The 16,641-nt window shown below is 41.8% G+C and overlaps 1 protein-coding gene across 1 annotated transcript in view; it reads left to right on the top strand.

Annotated features, from left to right (window-relative positions):
• The window catches only part of astn1 (astrotactin 1), a 2,216,244-nt gene that overhangs the window by 2,085,245 nt on the left and 114,358 nt on the right, over positions 1–16,641 (top strand). The window contains exon 19 of the mRNA XM_060829548.1: positions 3,986–4,143. Within this exon, the coding sequence (XP_060685531.1) occupies positions 3,986–4,143 (158 nt within the window). The remainder of the gene's footprint in view (positions 1–3,985; positions 4,144–16,641) is intronic.

The raw sequence follows: 16,641 nt of genomic DNA, 5'->3' as shown, positions 1-16,641 counted from the left end.
TGCCAGACTTGTCAAATTCCCTTTACCCTTTTGACACCTCCTTTTATCACCATTCTCTCTTCGACTTTCCACCTCCTGATATTCTTTAGTGTTAGTCTTCATCTTGTCATCTGTCTCTCACTTAGCCTTCAGTTTAGCTTCAGTCGGCAAAACTATCCTTCAGTGCAGTCCATTGTTTGCATTGTGAGAGTGTATTCATGCTGAATTTGATCCAGGTCTTCTGTAAAGATTCCCAATTGCTGATCCATTGGCTTATACGAGCTTTTTTTGTTTCGGCTTTCTGATCTCACTGCAATCCCAGTTATCCTTATCTTTGAATTTTCAATGTAAGAGTGAGTGTTTCCCAATTGCTTTTGTCTTCCCGGATCGACTATTGGTCCTGTTTTATTTCCCCAGAGCTGATTTAACCAATGCTTCCATATTAGATGAGGAGAAGACAATGGAAATTGTGGGGGAGGGAAGGTCAGCAGTGACCAGGGTTGGTATAAATGGAGCAAAACATGGAGGTGGAAATGTTACAATTTTTAGTGTGCTTTCCAGGCCAACAGTGCGAATAATAGCAATGCGTTCTTTAAGTTGTTCTGGACTCATTAATAATTGCTATGTATGGTAAAGATGAAACCTGAGAGGAGAAAGTGAGGTCTGCAGAAAGTGAGGACTTTCCTGAAGAAGGGCTTATGCCCGAAACGTCGAATCTCCTGTTCCTTGGATGCTGCCTGAGCTGCTGCGCTTTTCCAGCAACACATTTTCAGCAAAGCTGAAACCTGAACCTAATTTTCAAGTTACAGATTTTATTGAATGCAGACTCTTTGAAATCAGGTTTTGCTTCTTCAGAATGTGTTGGGTGCCTTCTCCATAGATGGCAGCTGAAGGCCAGATAACATTCCTTGGAGTGTGTTTGTGTATGTAACTGGCTGAATAGAGTATTAGATGGTAAGGTCCTGGGGAGTGTTGCTGAACAAAGAGACCTTATATTGCAGGTTCATAGTTCCTCGAAAATGGAGTCCCAGGTAGATAGGATAGTGAAGAAGGCTTTTGGTATGCTTTCCTTTATTGGTCAGAGTAATGAATACAGGAGTTGGGAGGTCATGATGTGGCTGTACTGGATATTGGTTCGGCCACTTTTGGAATATTGTGTGCAATTCTAGTCCTTCCTGTAGGAAGGTTATTGAAAGGATTCAGAAAATATTTACAAGGATCTTGCCAGGATTGGAGGATTTGAACTGTAAGGAGAGGTTGAATAGGCTGGGGCTGTTTTCCCTGGAGCGTCGGAGGCTGAGGGGTGACCTTATAAAGGTTTAGAAAATCATGAGGGGCATGGATAGGGTGAATAGACAAGGTCTTTTCTCCAGGGTAGGGGAGTCCAAAACTAGAGGGCGTAGGTTTAAGGTGAGAGGGAAAGATTTAAAAGGGATGTAAGGGGCAACTTTTTCACGCAGATCGTGGTGCGTGTAAGGAATGAGCTGCCAGAGGGAGTGGTGGAGGCTGGTACAATTACAGCATTTAAAAGGCACCTGAATGGGTATATCAATAGGAAGGGTTTAGAGGGATATTTATTTATGCTATCTGGTCGGCATGGATGTGTTGGACCGAAGAGTCTGTTTCCATACTGTACAACTCGATGACTCTGTCATTATTTTGGGGTGAGTGCTTCTGTAAAAATCATCTTTTTTAAAGTGATGAAAAACTTGCTTTTTTTTATCAAATTGTTCACAAACTTAAGGGGTAAGAAATGCACCATCTTTAACTCGAAGCGTACTGATTGCAGACAGTTGGGATGTGAGCATTGATTTCAGCTGTTCTCATCCTGCATAATGTTGATAATATTAATATATAATAATAATGTTCATACTTCTATAATTTATGGTGTAAAAGCGTTAAGGTTTCAGTGAGTTCCCACCAATGACAAAACATACATCAGAAATAGATTCTGCAAAGTTCCAGTGGTACATAGAATGTTGTTGGTGGTGAAGGTGAGATATGTTATAAGGTATATATCAAATACCAACTCATTGTAATGGGTATATGCTGCATGGGTCTTCAGAAGGCACAAGACTACTGCACTAAAAGAATGTGCATATGCCCATTTTCATGGTGTGTTTATTTCATTATGAACCCCATAGCTCAATTGCACAACTCTGGGTAAGGTTGTTGTCCCCCAGTGTGAACCCTTCTTCACACATGTTGATGGGTACAGAACAATTAGGCAAAATTTCACACTTGAGGGCTTTTATTGTTGAAGTTTGTTTTGGTTCTGGGCCCTTGTCACAGCATTAAAATGTCTGTACCGAAAGTAGGAAATGACATTTGTTGTGACAGTGGCAATGACTTATTTTCCATCCTCAAGTGGCTTGTGACACAGTCAATTGCATTGTATCTCTGCTCCATTGTGCAGCTCCACAGAGCATGCTGGCTTTGTCGCACTCATTGCTATCGGATTACATTCCAGTAAAAGTCTCCCTCCTCATCCCTTCACCATTACTTTTGGAATTTCTCAAGCATTTCTCCTAGAGTTGTCCTCCTCAGCAACTGCAAGTTGTTGCTTAAGAACATAATCTGCAGACTTGGGTCCAAGCTTCTTCTAACACACAGTATCTGGCTGTGCCTTTTTGCTACCTGCAGTATTAATCTGCAGTCGTGTAATGTCTCAAATTTAACATTCTTATCTTTACAGCTAATTCCTTTCAAGGCCCTGCCCATTCCAACTGCACCATTCCTTCAATTGTGTCCTCTCTCCCTTCACCCCAATTGCCCTCTCTCTCTTCACCCCAGCTTCAGACGTCAGTTCAATGCTCTGGTGCTGATCTGGAAGTGGGAATGGAGATGAGCAGGCATGCCAGTTCCCTGGCATAGTTGGGCATGGATTTGCTACCCACCCACAATCAGCATGTACCTTGTTAATTCAATTCAAAGGTCAGTCATGAAGAAACGCCCAGCTGCATTGAGAACACAATTGGGATATAGGGACGTGAGTTGGTCATCAAGTCCCAAGACTCAGCCTCTCCTTCAAAATGGTGGTCTAGCTGCTATGGCCATTCATTTTCTTCAGTTTTGTAAACTGGATGATGGCTGATACCAGCATTCCAGAATGGGATCAGGACCTGGATTTGATCATGAATTCTAAGTTGCGCATCTTCCCCCCTCAACTCTCTAGAGTCTGGCGCTCAGTACCTTAAACATCTGAAATTCTTCAAACCATCCATGGGGCAACACAGTGGCTCAGTGGTTAGCATTGCTGCCCCATGGCACCAAGGACCCAGGTTCATTTCTGCCTTGAGATGACTGTCTGAGTGGAGTTTGCACATTCTCCCTGTCTCTGTGTGGGTATCCTCCAGGTGCTCTGGTTTCCTCCCACAGTCCAAAGTTTTGCAGGTTAGGTGGATCACCCATTCTTAACTGCCCATAGTATCCAGGGATATGTAGGCTCAGTGGACTTGCCATGAGAAATGCAGAGTTACAGGGATAGGGTAGGGTGTTGACTCTTCAGAGGGTTGGTGTGGACTTGATGGGCTGAATGGCCTGCTACCGCACGACAAAGGAACCTCAATTATCCGAAGAACACATGTGTGCACACTCATTCAGTTAATGAATTCCAGATAATCAAATGCCAGATAACATAGTTTAGACAAGTATCAGGATCTAGTGATCTTGCCGGATAATCCAGTATTTGGAAAATTGAATGCCAGATAATTGAGGCTCCTCTGCATACGGATTCTATGATTTCCCAGCAGCAACCAACTCCTTACTTTAATATTCTCTTTAAAAAACAGATTATTTTGCTGTTGTCTCTTAGACTCAATGTGGTCATTGTCTAAGAAGATTTTATCCAGAATTGTAAGCTGTCATTACAATATCGCTAAGTCTACAACTGGAGCAGTTGAGTATGCAATACTCTCCATTGCATGTGATATTCTCCAGTTATTAGTTGACATTTTTTGTAGTCCCTGATTAATAATGGATTTTCTTTTTAATATTCTTTCTCTAGTTTGCGATTGTCACCGGCACATGAGCCCAGCAGCTCATTGGTGGTTTTGGAATGGCACCACACTGAGCCCATCATCGGGGTGAAAATTGTGGACTATCTGATCAGTTTGGAAAGAGTCACCATCACCGATCGCGCAGAAACGTCCAAGATTGAGACGGGTGAGTGTGGTCTGGATTTGAACAGCGAGTTCGAATTAGAAGGAGATGAACAGATTGTATGTTTAGCCATCAATCCGAGCGGACAAGGATAGAGGGGGTGGGAGTTGTCACATGAACTTGGCCTGTTTTAAAGATGTATTCTTGAGGAATTTCTGAACTATATTTGACCTGTCAGGAAATGTTCAGTTATCAGTCATTAGTAAATGCACAGGGATGAAGTGGACACTGCAATGTTTATTCCAAAAGTATCCTTACTAGAAATGGCAAAGTGGCCTTTGAATTTAAATGTACTTCATAATTCTTTAAGTATTAGATGTAATGTGGACTGTTCTTCCTCAAAATATACTCTGCCAACAATTTCTCCCATGATGGACACTTGATTTGTTTAGCCTCAAACTCGTCAGCTCTCAGTACACTCTATATTGATTCTGACTCTATCTCCCAGAAATAATGCAGTCAGAGTTAGCTTCATCACGAGTTAGATGTAAAGAAAATCAGATTTTGTCAACTTATTCACTAATCTGGATCAAACATGGCTTAATTGCTGACCCACCTGAGTTTAGACATATTTGAATTCAGTCCAGAAACACTGGGCAGGGCCAGCATTTATTGTCCATTGATAATGTCCTGAAGGAGGCAGTGGTGAGCCGCTGCAGTCAGTGTGTTAGCGCACCCACTGTGCTGATAAGCAGAGAGCTCCAGCACCATGAAAGAACACCCATAATGCTTCAATTCCACAAAATGCTTTGTGGACTGCAGTGGGAAGGTGCTGGTGTCTCCATGCTGATGCTTCCCATACCCCAACCAGAGGGGAGAAACTTTTTTTTTGAAAGAACAGTAATACTTGAAAATGAGAATATCAGAGCTGCATTTTGGAGGATCCAAAGCGTGCTGGATTGGTGTATCTCAATGCCGAGATGCAGAAAGCACAGCATAAACTAACAAATCCCAATTTGACGTGCGGGAACAGGCCCTAAGTAGCAATGCTGGGTGTGGGGGGGAATAATGTTTAAACAGCAGAGCCATATTTAAATGAGAATCACATGTGCAGTTCGATTTCAAAGGTAAAATTAGACCATAACTGACTTTAACTGAACAGAGATCGAGAGGAAGAGCCAGCCCAGTTTCTGGTCCTCACGTTATCCCTGCTGGACCAGGTGGGAAGCAGTGCAGATAGACTCAAATAAGGAGTGAAGGTGAAAATGGTCCAGGCGTCAGATCCATGGGGATCTTCTCATGATATGGACTGGACTTACCAACTGCTGTTAGTCTCATGGGAATTGTGCGAGTGTTTCCTGGGAAGTGGAGAGCAGCCATGGAATATTGTGAGAAGCTTGAATTTGTTCGAGGTGATTAACTTCAAAAATCAGAAACGTAATTTTAAACTAAAAAATTGACAGAAAATTACTCAACAGTGCTTCAAAGTTTGTTCAGTGCCAATGCTGCTTCCTGGCGTACTCCGATTGAAGAAACTGCAGGCTCTGTACTGAAACTGAATGCTCCTTGAGACACTTCATCTATAATACATCAAGAGGTGCTCTGCTTCACTGTGACATTGTTTGCCGACAGCTAGCATTACAATATTATCTGATGTTGATTAAAACTGATTTTGTTGACTGAGGAATCAGATCTTTGTGTATCTGCTAACATAGTCAATAATTCCTCTGATTATGTGTAGCCTTGATGGGATTGCTAAACTTTTTCCAAATGTGGGAGTTGATAAACATTTGTTTTTCCTGTATATTTAGTACGCAGCAGATGTTTTGTCTCTTCCTGTGATTATTGGCCAATGTATTTCTCCGTGCATGCAAGCATACACCTATTGTGAACAGCCTAGACAAGCAGGAATTAATTTACTGATGTATTTAAACCATTGTTGTGACTCACTGCTTACCTGTGCTGTCATAGCATGGTACACAAACCAAAGAGCTTCCAGATTTGATTGTTGCTTTTGTTAATTTTGAATTGACTTGAATTGAGGAATCACGAAAGGTGCACAGTATCATTGAAAAGCAGGAGACTGGAGGGATGAGCATTAAGGCTGGGAGGTAGCAGGATTCCTGCTTCTATCCTCTGTCTCCTGATTCTTGCTGCATGTATTTCGATGCTTTCTGAGGACAGAGTTTGTGCAGCTGCAATGCTCCCACAGTTCAATAGCCTGGCTGCTTACCTGTGTCTTCCTGAGCCAATAAAAATGAGTCATGGGGTGAGAGATTTAAGATCTGCTTAAGTACGAGCTTACAATGAACCAAAAAAAAAACAAAACAAATTTTGCAAGTCATTACATTGTGAATAGGATGCCTCAGCAAAACTTGGCTGTCTATCTTGTGGGACAGCGATGAGAGTGTGTTGCTGGAAAAGCACAGCAGGTCAGGCAGTGTCCCAGGAGCAGGAAAATGGATGTTTCGGGCCAGAGCCTTTCATCAGGAATCTTGTGCCTATCTTGTGAGCTGTGGGACCATGCATTGTCACTGTTTCAAAAATGGCAAGAAAGATTTTAATGCATATCAAAGAAAAACATCCTCATCACGGAAAGGACTATTGCTGCATCTATTTGCAGTTTTAATAACACTTGCAGTGTAATAATGCTTGTTATTTCCTTTTACAAAGCAGTGCAATTCCTATGGTCCTGTGTTGTTCTCTTGCACACAATGCTCAGTAATTCTTCCAGCGAGTGCTGGATCTCTTTGCCAAGGGACAGGCAGCCAGCAGAAATTAATCAACATGTTGATTTGACCAAGTCTTGTTTTGTCAATCCACACACAACCATTTTGCCTCAGATTTTAAAATAAAACTGCACTGGCACTTAATAATGCAGCGACCTCGGAGTTAGTCTAGATTCAGTGCTGTAACAGACTCTGCTAGATTGCAGTTCTTTCAAACATGTCATGGAAAATGAGATTCATCGACAAAAGGAGTACAGCTATTGCATATGGTTTTGACATTTGGAAGAAATAATTTAATTGTTTTTTTTAAAAGAAAATCAGGGATGAAAGAAGCATTTGAGCTTTAATGGAGGAGATATAGTGAACATTTAGCTTTCAGAGAGGCCCCTCACTGATTGAAAGATAGTTATTTCCTTATCTATGTATCCAGTCACCAACTGAGGGTGTCACTGCCTGGCCCTGTATTTATTGCCTATCCCCATATTGCTCTTGAAGAGGTGGTGGTGAGCTGCCTTCCAGAACTGTTGCAGTCCACATTCTCGGTTCAGGAGGGAATTCCAGGATTTTGCCCCGATGACACTGAAGGAATGGTGATACATTTCCAGGTCAAGATGGTGAGTGGCTCGGAGGGGTACTTGAAGATGGTGGTGTTCCCATGTATCTACTGCTCTTGTCCTTCTTGATGGAAGTGGTCATGGGTTTGGAAGGTGCTGTCGATAGAACTTTGGCAAATTTGTGCAGTGTATCTTGTGGATCATAGAATTCCTACAATGCAGACAGAGACCATTTGGCCAACTGAGCGTGCACTAACTCTCCAAAACACCATCCCAGACACACGCGCCTGCACACGCACACACACACACACACACACACACACACACAAACGACAGGGATGGCTCAAAGAAGCATGCTCACATGATCAAAACAACAGGCTATGACGTACAAAAGAATGAAAGAAAAACAAAATAAAACACTTATCAACAGATGTTTGACAAAAATCTGGAATGTGGTACAGTTACCTGCAAATATTTGGGTGAAGACTGTTGTGTCAGCATCTGGAAGGAGAAGACCAATTGCAGTTGGAGCACTGCCCATTCATTCGAATGGAAAGTAGATTGATGGGGAGATATTTAATTGGTGTCGAACCATTGAAGTGGCAAGTGATGGGATGAGGGTGAAGATTCACCTTGTGCATAAAATACTCAAAATGGAGAAGGGCCCAAACTAATAACTCTGTAACATAGCTCACCAAAAAGGTGATGTGAAGATTTCCATTTCCATTTTACTACATGATAAACCCTTGGTCTCTGTTATTGAGATGTACCTATATAGAGGGAAAGTTTGAGACTGAAACCAGTGATAGGTCACACCCATGATTTGTTGAATATATCTACTGGTAGGTTGTTGTTGAGATTAATTGTTTGATGCTGTAAATAGCTTGACAGTCTCGACTCAGTGAATAAAAATGAGATGGAAAGGTATGTTTCTTTGGAAGGGAATCTTGTCTTTTTATCTTCTTCTTATGATCTGTCACTCCTGTTAACTATTTTAATTTTGTTTTATTCAATTAAAGAATGTAGGGCCCACACGCTGGGCCAGAATTGATTGCCCATTCCTCGTTGCCCTTAGTGGTGGTGAGCTGCCACCTTGACCTGCTTCTAGCCTGTGCCTTGTAGATGGTGGACAGGTTTTATGGAGTCAAGAGATGAGTTAATTGCTGGAGCCTTCCTAGCCTGTATTTATATGGCTAGTCCAGTTCAGTTTCTGGTCAGTGGGAACCACCGGGATGTTGATATTGGGTAGCTTGCTGATGGTAATGCCATTAAATGTCCAGGAATGATGTTTGGCTTCTCTTCACAGAATGACAAGAGGTGTGCACTGTGTAAAAGGTGGCCATTCAGCTCATTGGGCCTACATTGGCTCTTCCAATGAGCCTCATTACCAACCTGTAATCTCCTGCTTTTACCCCATCCCCTTGCACATTACTTCCGACTTAATATTCATCACAAGCCCTCTTGAGTGCTTCAGCTGATCCTGGCTCAAGTGAGCTTCCTAGCAATGCAATCCCCACCCTAAACTACTTGCAAAATTAAGGAGTTTTTTTTCACCTTCTGTTTGCTTGTTTTGCAACCAAGAGTTGCTCAACATGAAGGGGCAATGATTCTTTGACCAAGAAGAGGGTGTTAGGTTGTAATCAGCAAGGAGTTTTCATGGAGTCTGAACTCAAGGTTGAGGACCCTGGCACAACTCCCTCCCGACTGTCTACCACTGTGCTGTCACCTCAGCTGGATCTTTCCTGCCAGTGGGGCAGGACATATCCAGGGATGGTGATGATGGTGTTGAGGACATTGTCTGTAACATATGATTTTGTCAGGCTGTTGTTTGACTAGTCTGTGAGACGGCTCTCCCAGTTTTGGCACTAGCCCCCAAATGTTGGTACGGAGGTTTTTGCTGCGTTGACAGCGCTGCACATTTGCCAGACAGTCCGTCCAGTTTCATTCTCTTTTTTCCCCCTTCTGGTCTTTGACACAACTGAGTGGCTTGCAAGACTATTTCGTGAGGGCATTTGAGAGTCAACCGCATTGCTATGGGTCTGAAGTTACATGTAGGCCGAACTGGGTAAGGATGGCAGCTTTCCTTCCCTAAAGTACATTAGCGAGCAATGTCTTTTTTTTAATGTTGATAGTTTTATTGAGATATTTATTGAATTAAAATCCTGCCATTGTGTGGATGGATTCCAGCCTGGACTCTCTGAACGTTATCTGGTTCTGTTCTGTAAGAATACCAGTGCCTACCCTGTCAGTCTGCCCTACCTGCTTTTGCCTTTCTTTGACTTTATCAACCCCCGCTTTACTTTTTTAAAAGTTTTATTTGTTCTGCACCCCCTCTCTTTCCTTTCTTGTCCATCCCTCTTTCTGTCTTCCATTCATTGTTTTCTTCCTGTTCCCCACTTTTTCCTGCCCTCTATTTTCATTGCTCTCTGCCCCTCCACTTTTTACTGTCCTGGTCTTCATTCCTTGAACTTTTTCACATTCTTCTCCTTTCATTTCCTCCATTTCCTTTTGCTATGCCCTTTTTTTTTCATTCACCTTTGCCTATCATTCCTTCCATTGCCCACCTCCTGCCACTTCCCTCATTCTTTCTTCTGCTGTTCTTGCTACCTTTGGTTCACAAGTGTTCAGTGATGCATGGGACGTAAAACATGAGCCAGTGGTTATTTAGAAGAACTGGAATCACCCACTTTAAAGACACGAATCACTCAAAACATAACTCAACAGGTAAAAAGGTCAATTTTTTTTTGACACAAAAATGTATCAAAGCTGTAATTGCATCATGTTTGAAACTGAACTCTTTAATCACTCCATTTTCCACTTGTACTGATATTGCAAGAACAAAAGAAACAGAAACAAAAGTTGTTGGCCAAGCTCAGCAGGTCTGGCAGCATCCATGAAGAGAAATAAGAGTTAACATTTCAGGTCCGGTGACCTGTCCTGAGAAGTCACAGAAATGTTAACTGTGCCTTCGCTTTCGGCAACTTCTGTTTTTGCTTCTGATTCACAGCATCTGCAACTCTTTCGATTTATATATATCAAAAAAAAGATTGTGTAATTAAATGCACAAATATCTTCAATGGTAATCACTTTAGGGATACTTTGGGCCCATTGCGAAATTGGGCTTCTGACATGGAAGATTCTGGAATAAATTATAACGAGCATTGATTTATGTTTTAATGAGTAATTGGACATTTCTTAAGTGAGATTTTTAATTATTTCAAAATTGGTCATTAAAGAATTCCCCAAAGTGAATGCAGAGTGATTTTTGCTATCCCATGGTTCACTACTGTAATATTTATAACCCATTTTGAAACAAGGGTGGGTGTTTCAGCGTAGCATTTGCTTCAAAAGCCTGGTTTGAGTCCAATGCACATTGATACATTGCCTCACATCAAATTAATCTGGATTGTCTTAACCTATTTTGTTATGTGTATGACTCACGACACAAGAGAATTCATTTCTACAGGCTAGAAAGTAGGCAGTCAAGAAAAGGTAGAAACAACGTTTCACAGAATATTATACTGGGACAGGTACAGTGAACCCAGAATGTTACTTCAAAGTAAAGTCAGAATGTGAGAACATGGACCTGAATTTATAATTAAATTTCATACATTTAAAGGTTTCTGATTTCTCAATACTGATAAATATTTGCTTCGTAGTTGAGGCAAAGATATTTGGATACTGCCATGGGCAGGTTAGATCAACAATTTGTTCACATGCTAATTAATAAGCTTTGGTCCACTCTTTCTTTTCTCACCCTAATATATTAAAAAAATCCCTTAGTTGGGATTTGGTTGACTGTTTCACTCAGGGCAGTAAAGATAGTCAGCATGGGAAATGAGTATGTTACCATTGTGCAATCAGCGAGAGTTCTGAATAAAAACTGAAAGAACCGAGGATGCTGTCAATCAGAGACAAAAATAGAAATTGCTGGAAAGGTTCAGCAGGTCTGGCAGCATCTGTGCTGAGAAATCAGAGTTAATGTTTCGGGTCCAGTGACCCTTCCTCAAAGCTCAGCAGGAATGAGCAATTCTGAGCAAGGGTCACTGGACCCAAAATATTAACTCTGTTTTCTCTGCACATTTGCTGTCAGACCTGCTGAACTTTTCCAGCAATTCCAAGCAAGGGTCACTGGACACGAAACATTAACTCTGATTTCTCTGCACATTTGCTGTCAAGACCTGCTGAGCTTTTTCCAGCAATTTCTGTTTTTGGCTCCTATTCTGAGTTGTGACTCAATGTTGTGGCAGAATAGAAGTAAAAAATGAGGTCTGCAGATGCTGGAGATCACAGCTGCAAATGTGTTGCTGGTCAAAGCACAGCAGGTTAGGCAGCATCTCAGGAATAGAGAATTCGACGTTTCGAGCATAAGCCCTTATTCCTGATGAAGGGCTTATGCTCGAAACGTCGAATTCTCTATTCCTGAGATGCTGCCTAACCTGCTGTGCTTTGACCAGCAACACATTTGCAGCAGAATAGAAGGTCTTTCACTTTAATATACCATAATTGGGAGCCATTTGGATTTCCAAAATAAGGAAGTATTCCATTCCTCCACATTTACCTTTTCTCAGCATTGCCTTTGTAAATTCAAGCCTCATGTGAAGTTCCAACATTTGGAAATCCAGGTTATGGTGCTCAACCTCTTGAGCATTTTGGAATGTAATAAAATCATACCTGGTACCTTTATGGATAGACATAGAGGATCAAATTCAAAACAATGGAATTGGTTTCAATCCTTCCATTTTGAATTTTTGTCAGAATATTCAAAGTATAGTGTTCACATGGATCTGTGCAAGGGGATTGGGAATATGATGTTCACATTGGGTCTGTGTAAGGACAATTAACCTCTGGTGATCTGAGAAAATTGAATAAGGATCGAGATTCCTTATCTGAGGAAAGTTGCTCTTGCTATCAAGGGAGTGAAGTGAAAGTTGACCAGACAGATTCCCGGGTGGTGGGACTGACATATAAGGAGAGGTTGTATTAGTTCAGATTATATTCACAAGAGTTCTGAACATCTCATAGAAACCCATAATATTCTAACAGGACCAGACAGGGTGGATGCAGGAAGGATGTTCCTCATTGCGGGGGAGTCCAGAACCAGCGGTCACAGTGTGAGGATACAGATTTAGGAATGATATGATGTGAATCTCTTCACCCAGAGATTGGTGACCCTGTGAAACTCGCTACCCCTAAAAGTAGTCAAGCCAAAACATTATATGATTTTTAATAAGATGTTAGGTGCAGCAGTTGGGGCTAAAGCTCTCAAAGGATATGGGAGAAAAGTGGGAGCAGGTTTTTGAGTTGGATGATCAGCCATGATCATCATAAAGAGATGGACCAGGCTTAAAGGGCTGAATTGCTACTTGTAACATTTTTCTATGTTTCAATGAAAGAGTAAAGCATGAATCAGCAAAATAAGACAGGTTTACCTGCAGCACACAATCACCGATGAATAATGGTGTATCTCTTCTGTCGGGAGTATAAGAATAGGGAAGTCTTACTGCAATTGCTGAAGGCACATTTGGAATGCTGTCAGAAGTTTGCTCCCCTTTTTTTAAGGAAATATTTCATCGGAGGTAGTTCAGAGAAGGTTCACTAGGATAATCCCTAGTATGGAGGGATTGTCTTATGAGTAAAGGTTAAACAGATTTGGAGTCTACTCACTAGACTTTAGGAGAATGAGAGATGATTTCATTGAAACGTATGGGATTCTTAAGAAGCTTGACTGGATAAATACACAGGAGAGTCCAGGACTAGTGGGCAGTAGTCTCAGAATAAAGATTGAGATGAGGAGGAATTTATTCTATAAGAGGATTATGAGTCTTTGGAACTCCTTGCCACAGAGAGCTATGGGGACAGTGCCATTATGTACAATTAAGGCTGAGATAAATTCGTGATCCATTGAGGAATCAAGGGTTGCAGGGAAAGGACAGGCACATAGACGTGAAGGATGTTGGATCAGCTGTGATCTTATTGAATGGCAGAGCTGAGTAGAGGGACCAAATGGCCTGCTCCTGTTCACATTCCTGTAGTCTTATAGGACTGCCAAATGCAAGAATAACAGGAAGAATGCTTCAAATTAAATCTTATTTACCTGTGATGGATTGAATTTGAGGTTTCAGAGGTGAAAGGCCACTCCCTCTGTCTGTACTTCCTAGTTGAATATGGAGTTTATCTTTCTACAATTGTCAGTGCTCTTGCTGATGTAATTCATTAAGCTATCCCCTCCTGATAATTACTGCTAATGACATTGAGCGCAGAGACGGTCCAAACATGTCCTAAAGTATTCATGCTGCAAACAGTTTCTGATCTGGGGATGAATCAATCTTGCCACACCACTCTGAGAGCTCACCATAGGACGTGTGACTTTCCTGCCTGACTCCTTAATTAATCTACATTAGTTATTCTCAGCCTCTGTTGTTTAATGAGCACAAGTACATATTCCTTTCATTAGCAGTTAATTATACCAATCGCCTCACTGTTGGGCTCATTTATCTTTTAATAATAATAATTTCAGATGTCCTGTTAATTAATTGAAATAAGTCTGAGACAAGACAATTAATTAAATGTTCCAGCAATGATGGTTTATGCTAAAAAGAATGGGTTGGTGCTGGGGCGATGTTAAAAAGGTAACATTATAGTCAGTGCTGGGGTATCATACAGATTCTTTGTTTATGTTACAATATAAAGTCCAAAACATTAAGACTCCGTTGGGCATGACAAGGGTAGAACACTATGGGGCACAGCATTTTTGTTGCCTCGTGATTTCTTCTCCCACATTGATTGATTGATTTTGTTTTACTGTCACTTGTATCAAAGTACAGTGAAAAGCTTTATTTATGAGCAATCCAAGCAGGTCATAGCAAGCAAGGATGTACAGATCAAAAAGACTTAGACAAAAAGTATACAGGTTACATTGCACAGGCTGTGCACTAGGGTGAGATCAACGTTAGCAAGATCAGCATTATTTCAGGCTAGAGAGTCCATTCATCAGCCTAATAACAGCCGTGGGTTCAGGCTTCTGTACCTTCTGCATGACGAAAGTGGTTGTGGGAGATCATTAGTTGGGTGCAATGGGTCTTTGATTATGTTGGCAGCCTTTCCACACCAATGAGCCATGTAAATGGAGTCCATGGATGGGAGGTTGGCTTCCGTGATATGGGCTGTGCACACCACCTTCCGTAGTTTCTTACAGTCCTGGGCAGAGCAGTTACCAAACCAGACAATCATGCACCAGGATAGTATGTTGCCATTGGTGCATCTGTAGAAGTTAGTGAGGGTCCTTATGGGCATTCCAAATATCCTGAGCTGGCTAAGGAAGAAGAGGCAATGTTACACCTTCTTGACCCTCGCATCTACATAGGAAGTCCAAGACAGATTGTTGGTTATCATCACTCTGAGGAGCTTGACGCTCTCCACCCTGTCGACCTCAGTTCCGTTGATCCACATCAGTATCTCAGTAGTTCTCTCTGTACTTTTCTCTTTTCAGTTTTCTCCCCCATTTGCCAAGTGGGGGCCAGGGTTCACATGAACTTTGACAATCAGGCTCAATGCGTTGTTACCTTGTGAAAGAGAAAGCTGAATCTGCCTTGTTACACACAGATAACAACAGAGCAAAATGTAATGAAACCATGACTGATAAAACCCTAATTCATCCTCAGTCCAGTGAATTCTTCATTTGTATCTTAATTAAGGCCAATGAAGTCTCCATCATTCAGAATCACATCCAGAACCCGGTCAGATTTAATAAAGCTTGATAAATCTAGCCATTGGGTGAGTTGTAAAGAATTTGGTTTATTGAAAGAAATGTGCCTATCATTTCACCTTCCACTTTTTAACCAGTGAAGAATCAAAGCTGAACGTTGATTCCATTATCTGAACTGAAAATTGAGCAATTACATATTGTTTTGCCAATCCGTCCCTTCCAGGTACTGCACTGGAAAGTGTTGTTCATAATGGAAATGAGTAATCTGTAAAATAAATATATCATCACAGGAGCAAAGATACCTTACTACAGAAGCCTTGGTGAGACCATACCTGAAGTATTCTGTGCATCTTTGATCTCCTAACCTGAGAAGAGATATACTTACCATAGAAGGAGTGCAGCAAGTGTACTCCAGACTGATTCCTGGGATCGCAAGGTTATCACATGAGGAGAGATTGGGTTGACTAAACCGGTGTTCAGTCGAGTTTAAGACTGAAAGGGTATTTTATTGAAGCATTTGAAATTCTGACAGGATGGAACAGACTGGATTCAGGAATGATGTTTCTTTCTCTGGGATGTCTAGAACCAGGAATCATGGTCTTGGGATCAAGGATAGACCTCCACATGACTTAGATGAGAAATTTCTTCACTCTTCACAATGGTGAAGTAATAGCATTCAGTGCCACAGAAGGCTGTGGAGGCCAAGTCATTGATTACGTTTGAAAAAGTAACAGGTTTCTAAACACTGAAGAATGGGTATGGGGAGAGAGCAGGGTTATGGCATTAACTGAGAGCATCAGCCATTTTCTGCGTTTCTATGTTGCAAATGCAAATGCAGCACCAGTGTAGGAAGGGGTATGTGCAGCTCAGTTTCAGCTCACTCTAGTTAGGTACTTGTAGCCCAGTTCAACAGTTCACTTGTTGCTGAGTCACCACTCCTCACTGGGCACAGTGGCGCAGTTGTTATTACAACTGCCTCACAGAACCATGGACCCAGGTTCAATTCCAGTCTTCAGTGACTGTCTGTGTGGAGTTTGCAAATTCTCTCCATGTCTGCATGGGTTTCCTCCAGGTGCTCCAGTTACCTCTCACAGTCCAAAGATGTACAGGTTAAATAGACTGGCTATGCTCAATTTCCTATAGCTCATTCCTGTTGAAGGGCTCTTGCCTGAAACATCAACTCTCCTGCTCCTCAGATGCTGCCTGACCTGCTGTGTTTTTTCAGCACCCCACCCTTAACACTAAATTTCCCACAGTGTCCAGGGAATGTGCAGGCTAGGTGGATTAGCCATGGGAAATGCACGGACATAGGGATGGGATGGGTCTGGGTGAGATTCTCCTCAGAGGGTCAGTGTGGACTCAATGTGCCGAATGGCCTGCTTCCACATTATGGTTCCCACAAATTAATGCATGTCCTCATTCACGTGTTAGTCTCATTCTAAACCATACCTATATCACCTTTCCAGGAGTAGGCAATCAAATTCACACAAGACATTTCCGTTCACAAGGCTATCAAATTTATTTTTAGAACACTTGCAATTATAAAGCAGCAAATGGGTGTGTACGCAGC

Source organism: Hemiscyllium ocellatum, chromosome 9 (assembly GCF_020745735.1).
Source record: "Hemiscyllium ocellatum isolate sHemOce1 chromosome 9, sHemOce1.pat.X.cur, whole genome shotgun sequence".
Classification (NCBI taxonomy): Eukaryota; Metazoa; Chordata; class Chondrichthyes; order Orectolobiformes; family Hemiscylliidae; genus Hemiscyllium; species Hemiscyllium ocellatum.
This window is presented reverse-complemented; position numbering and strand designations above follow the sequence as displayed.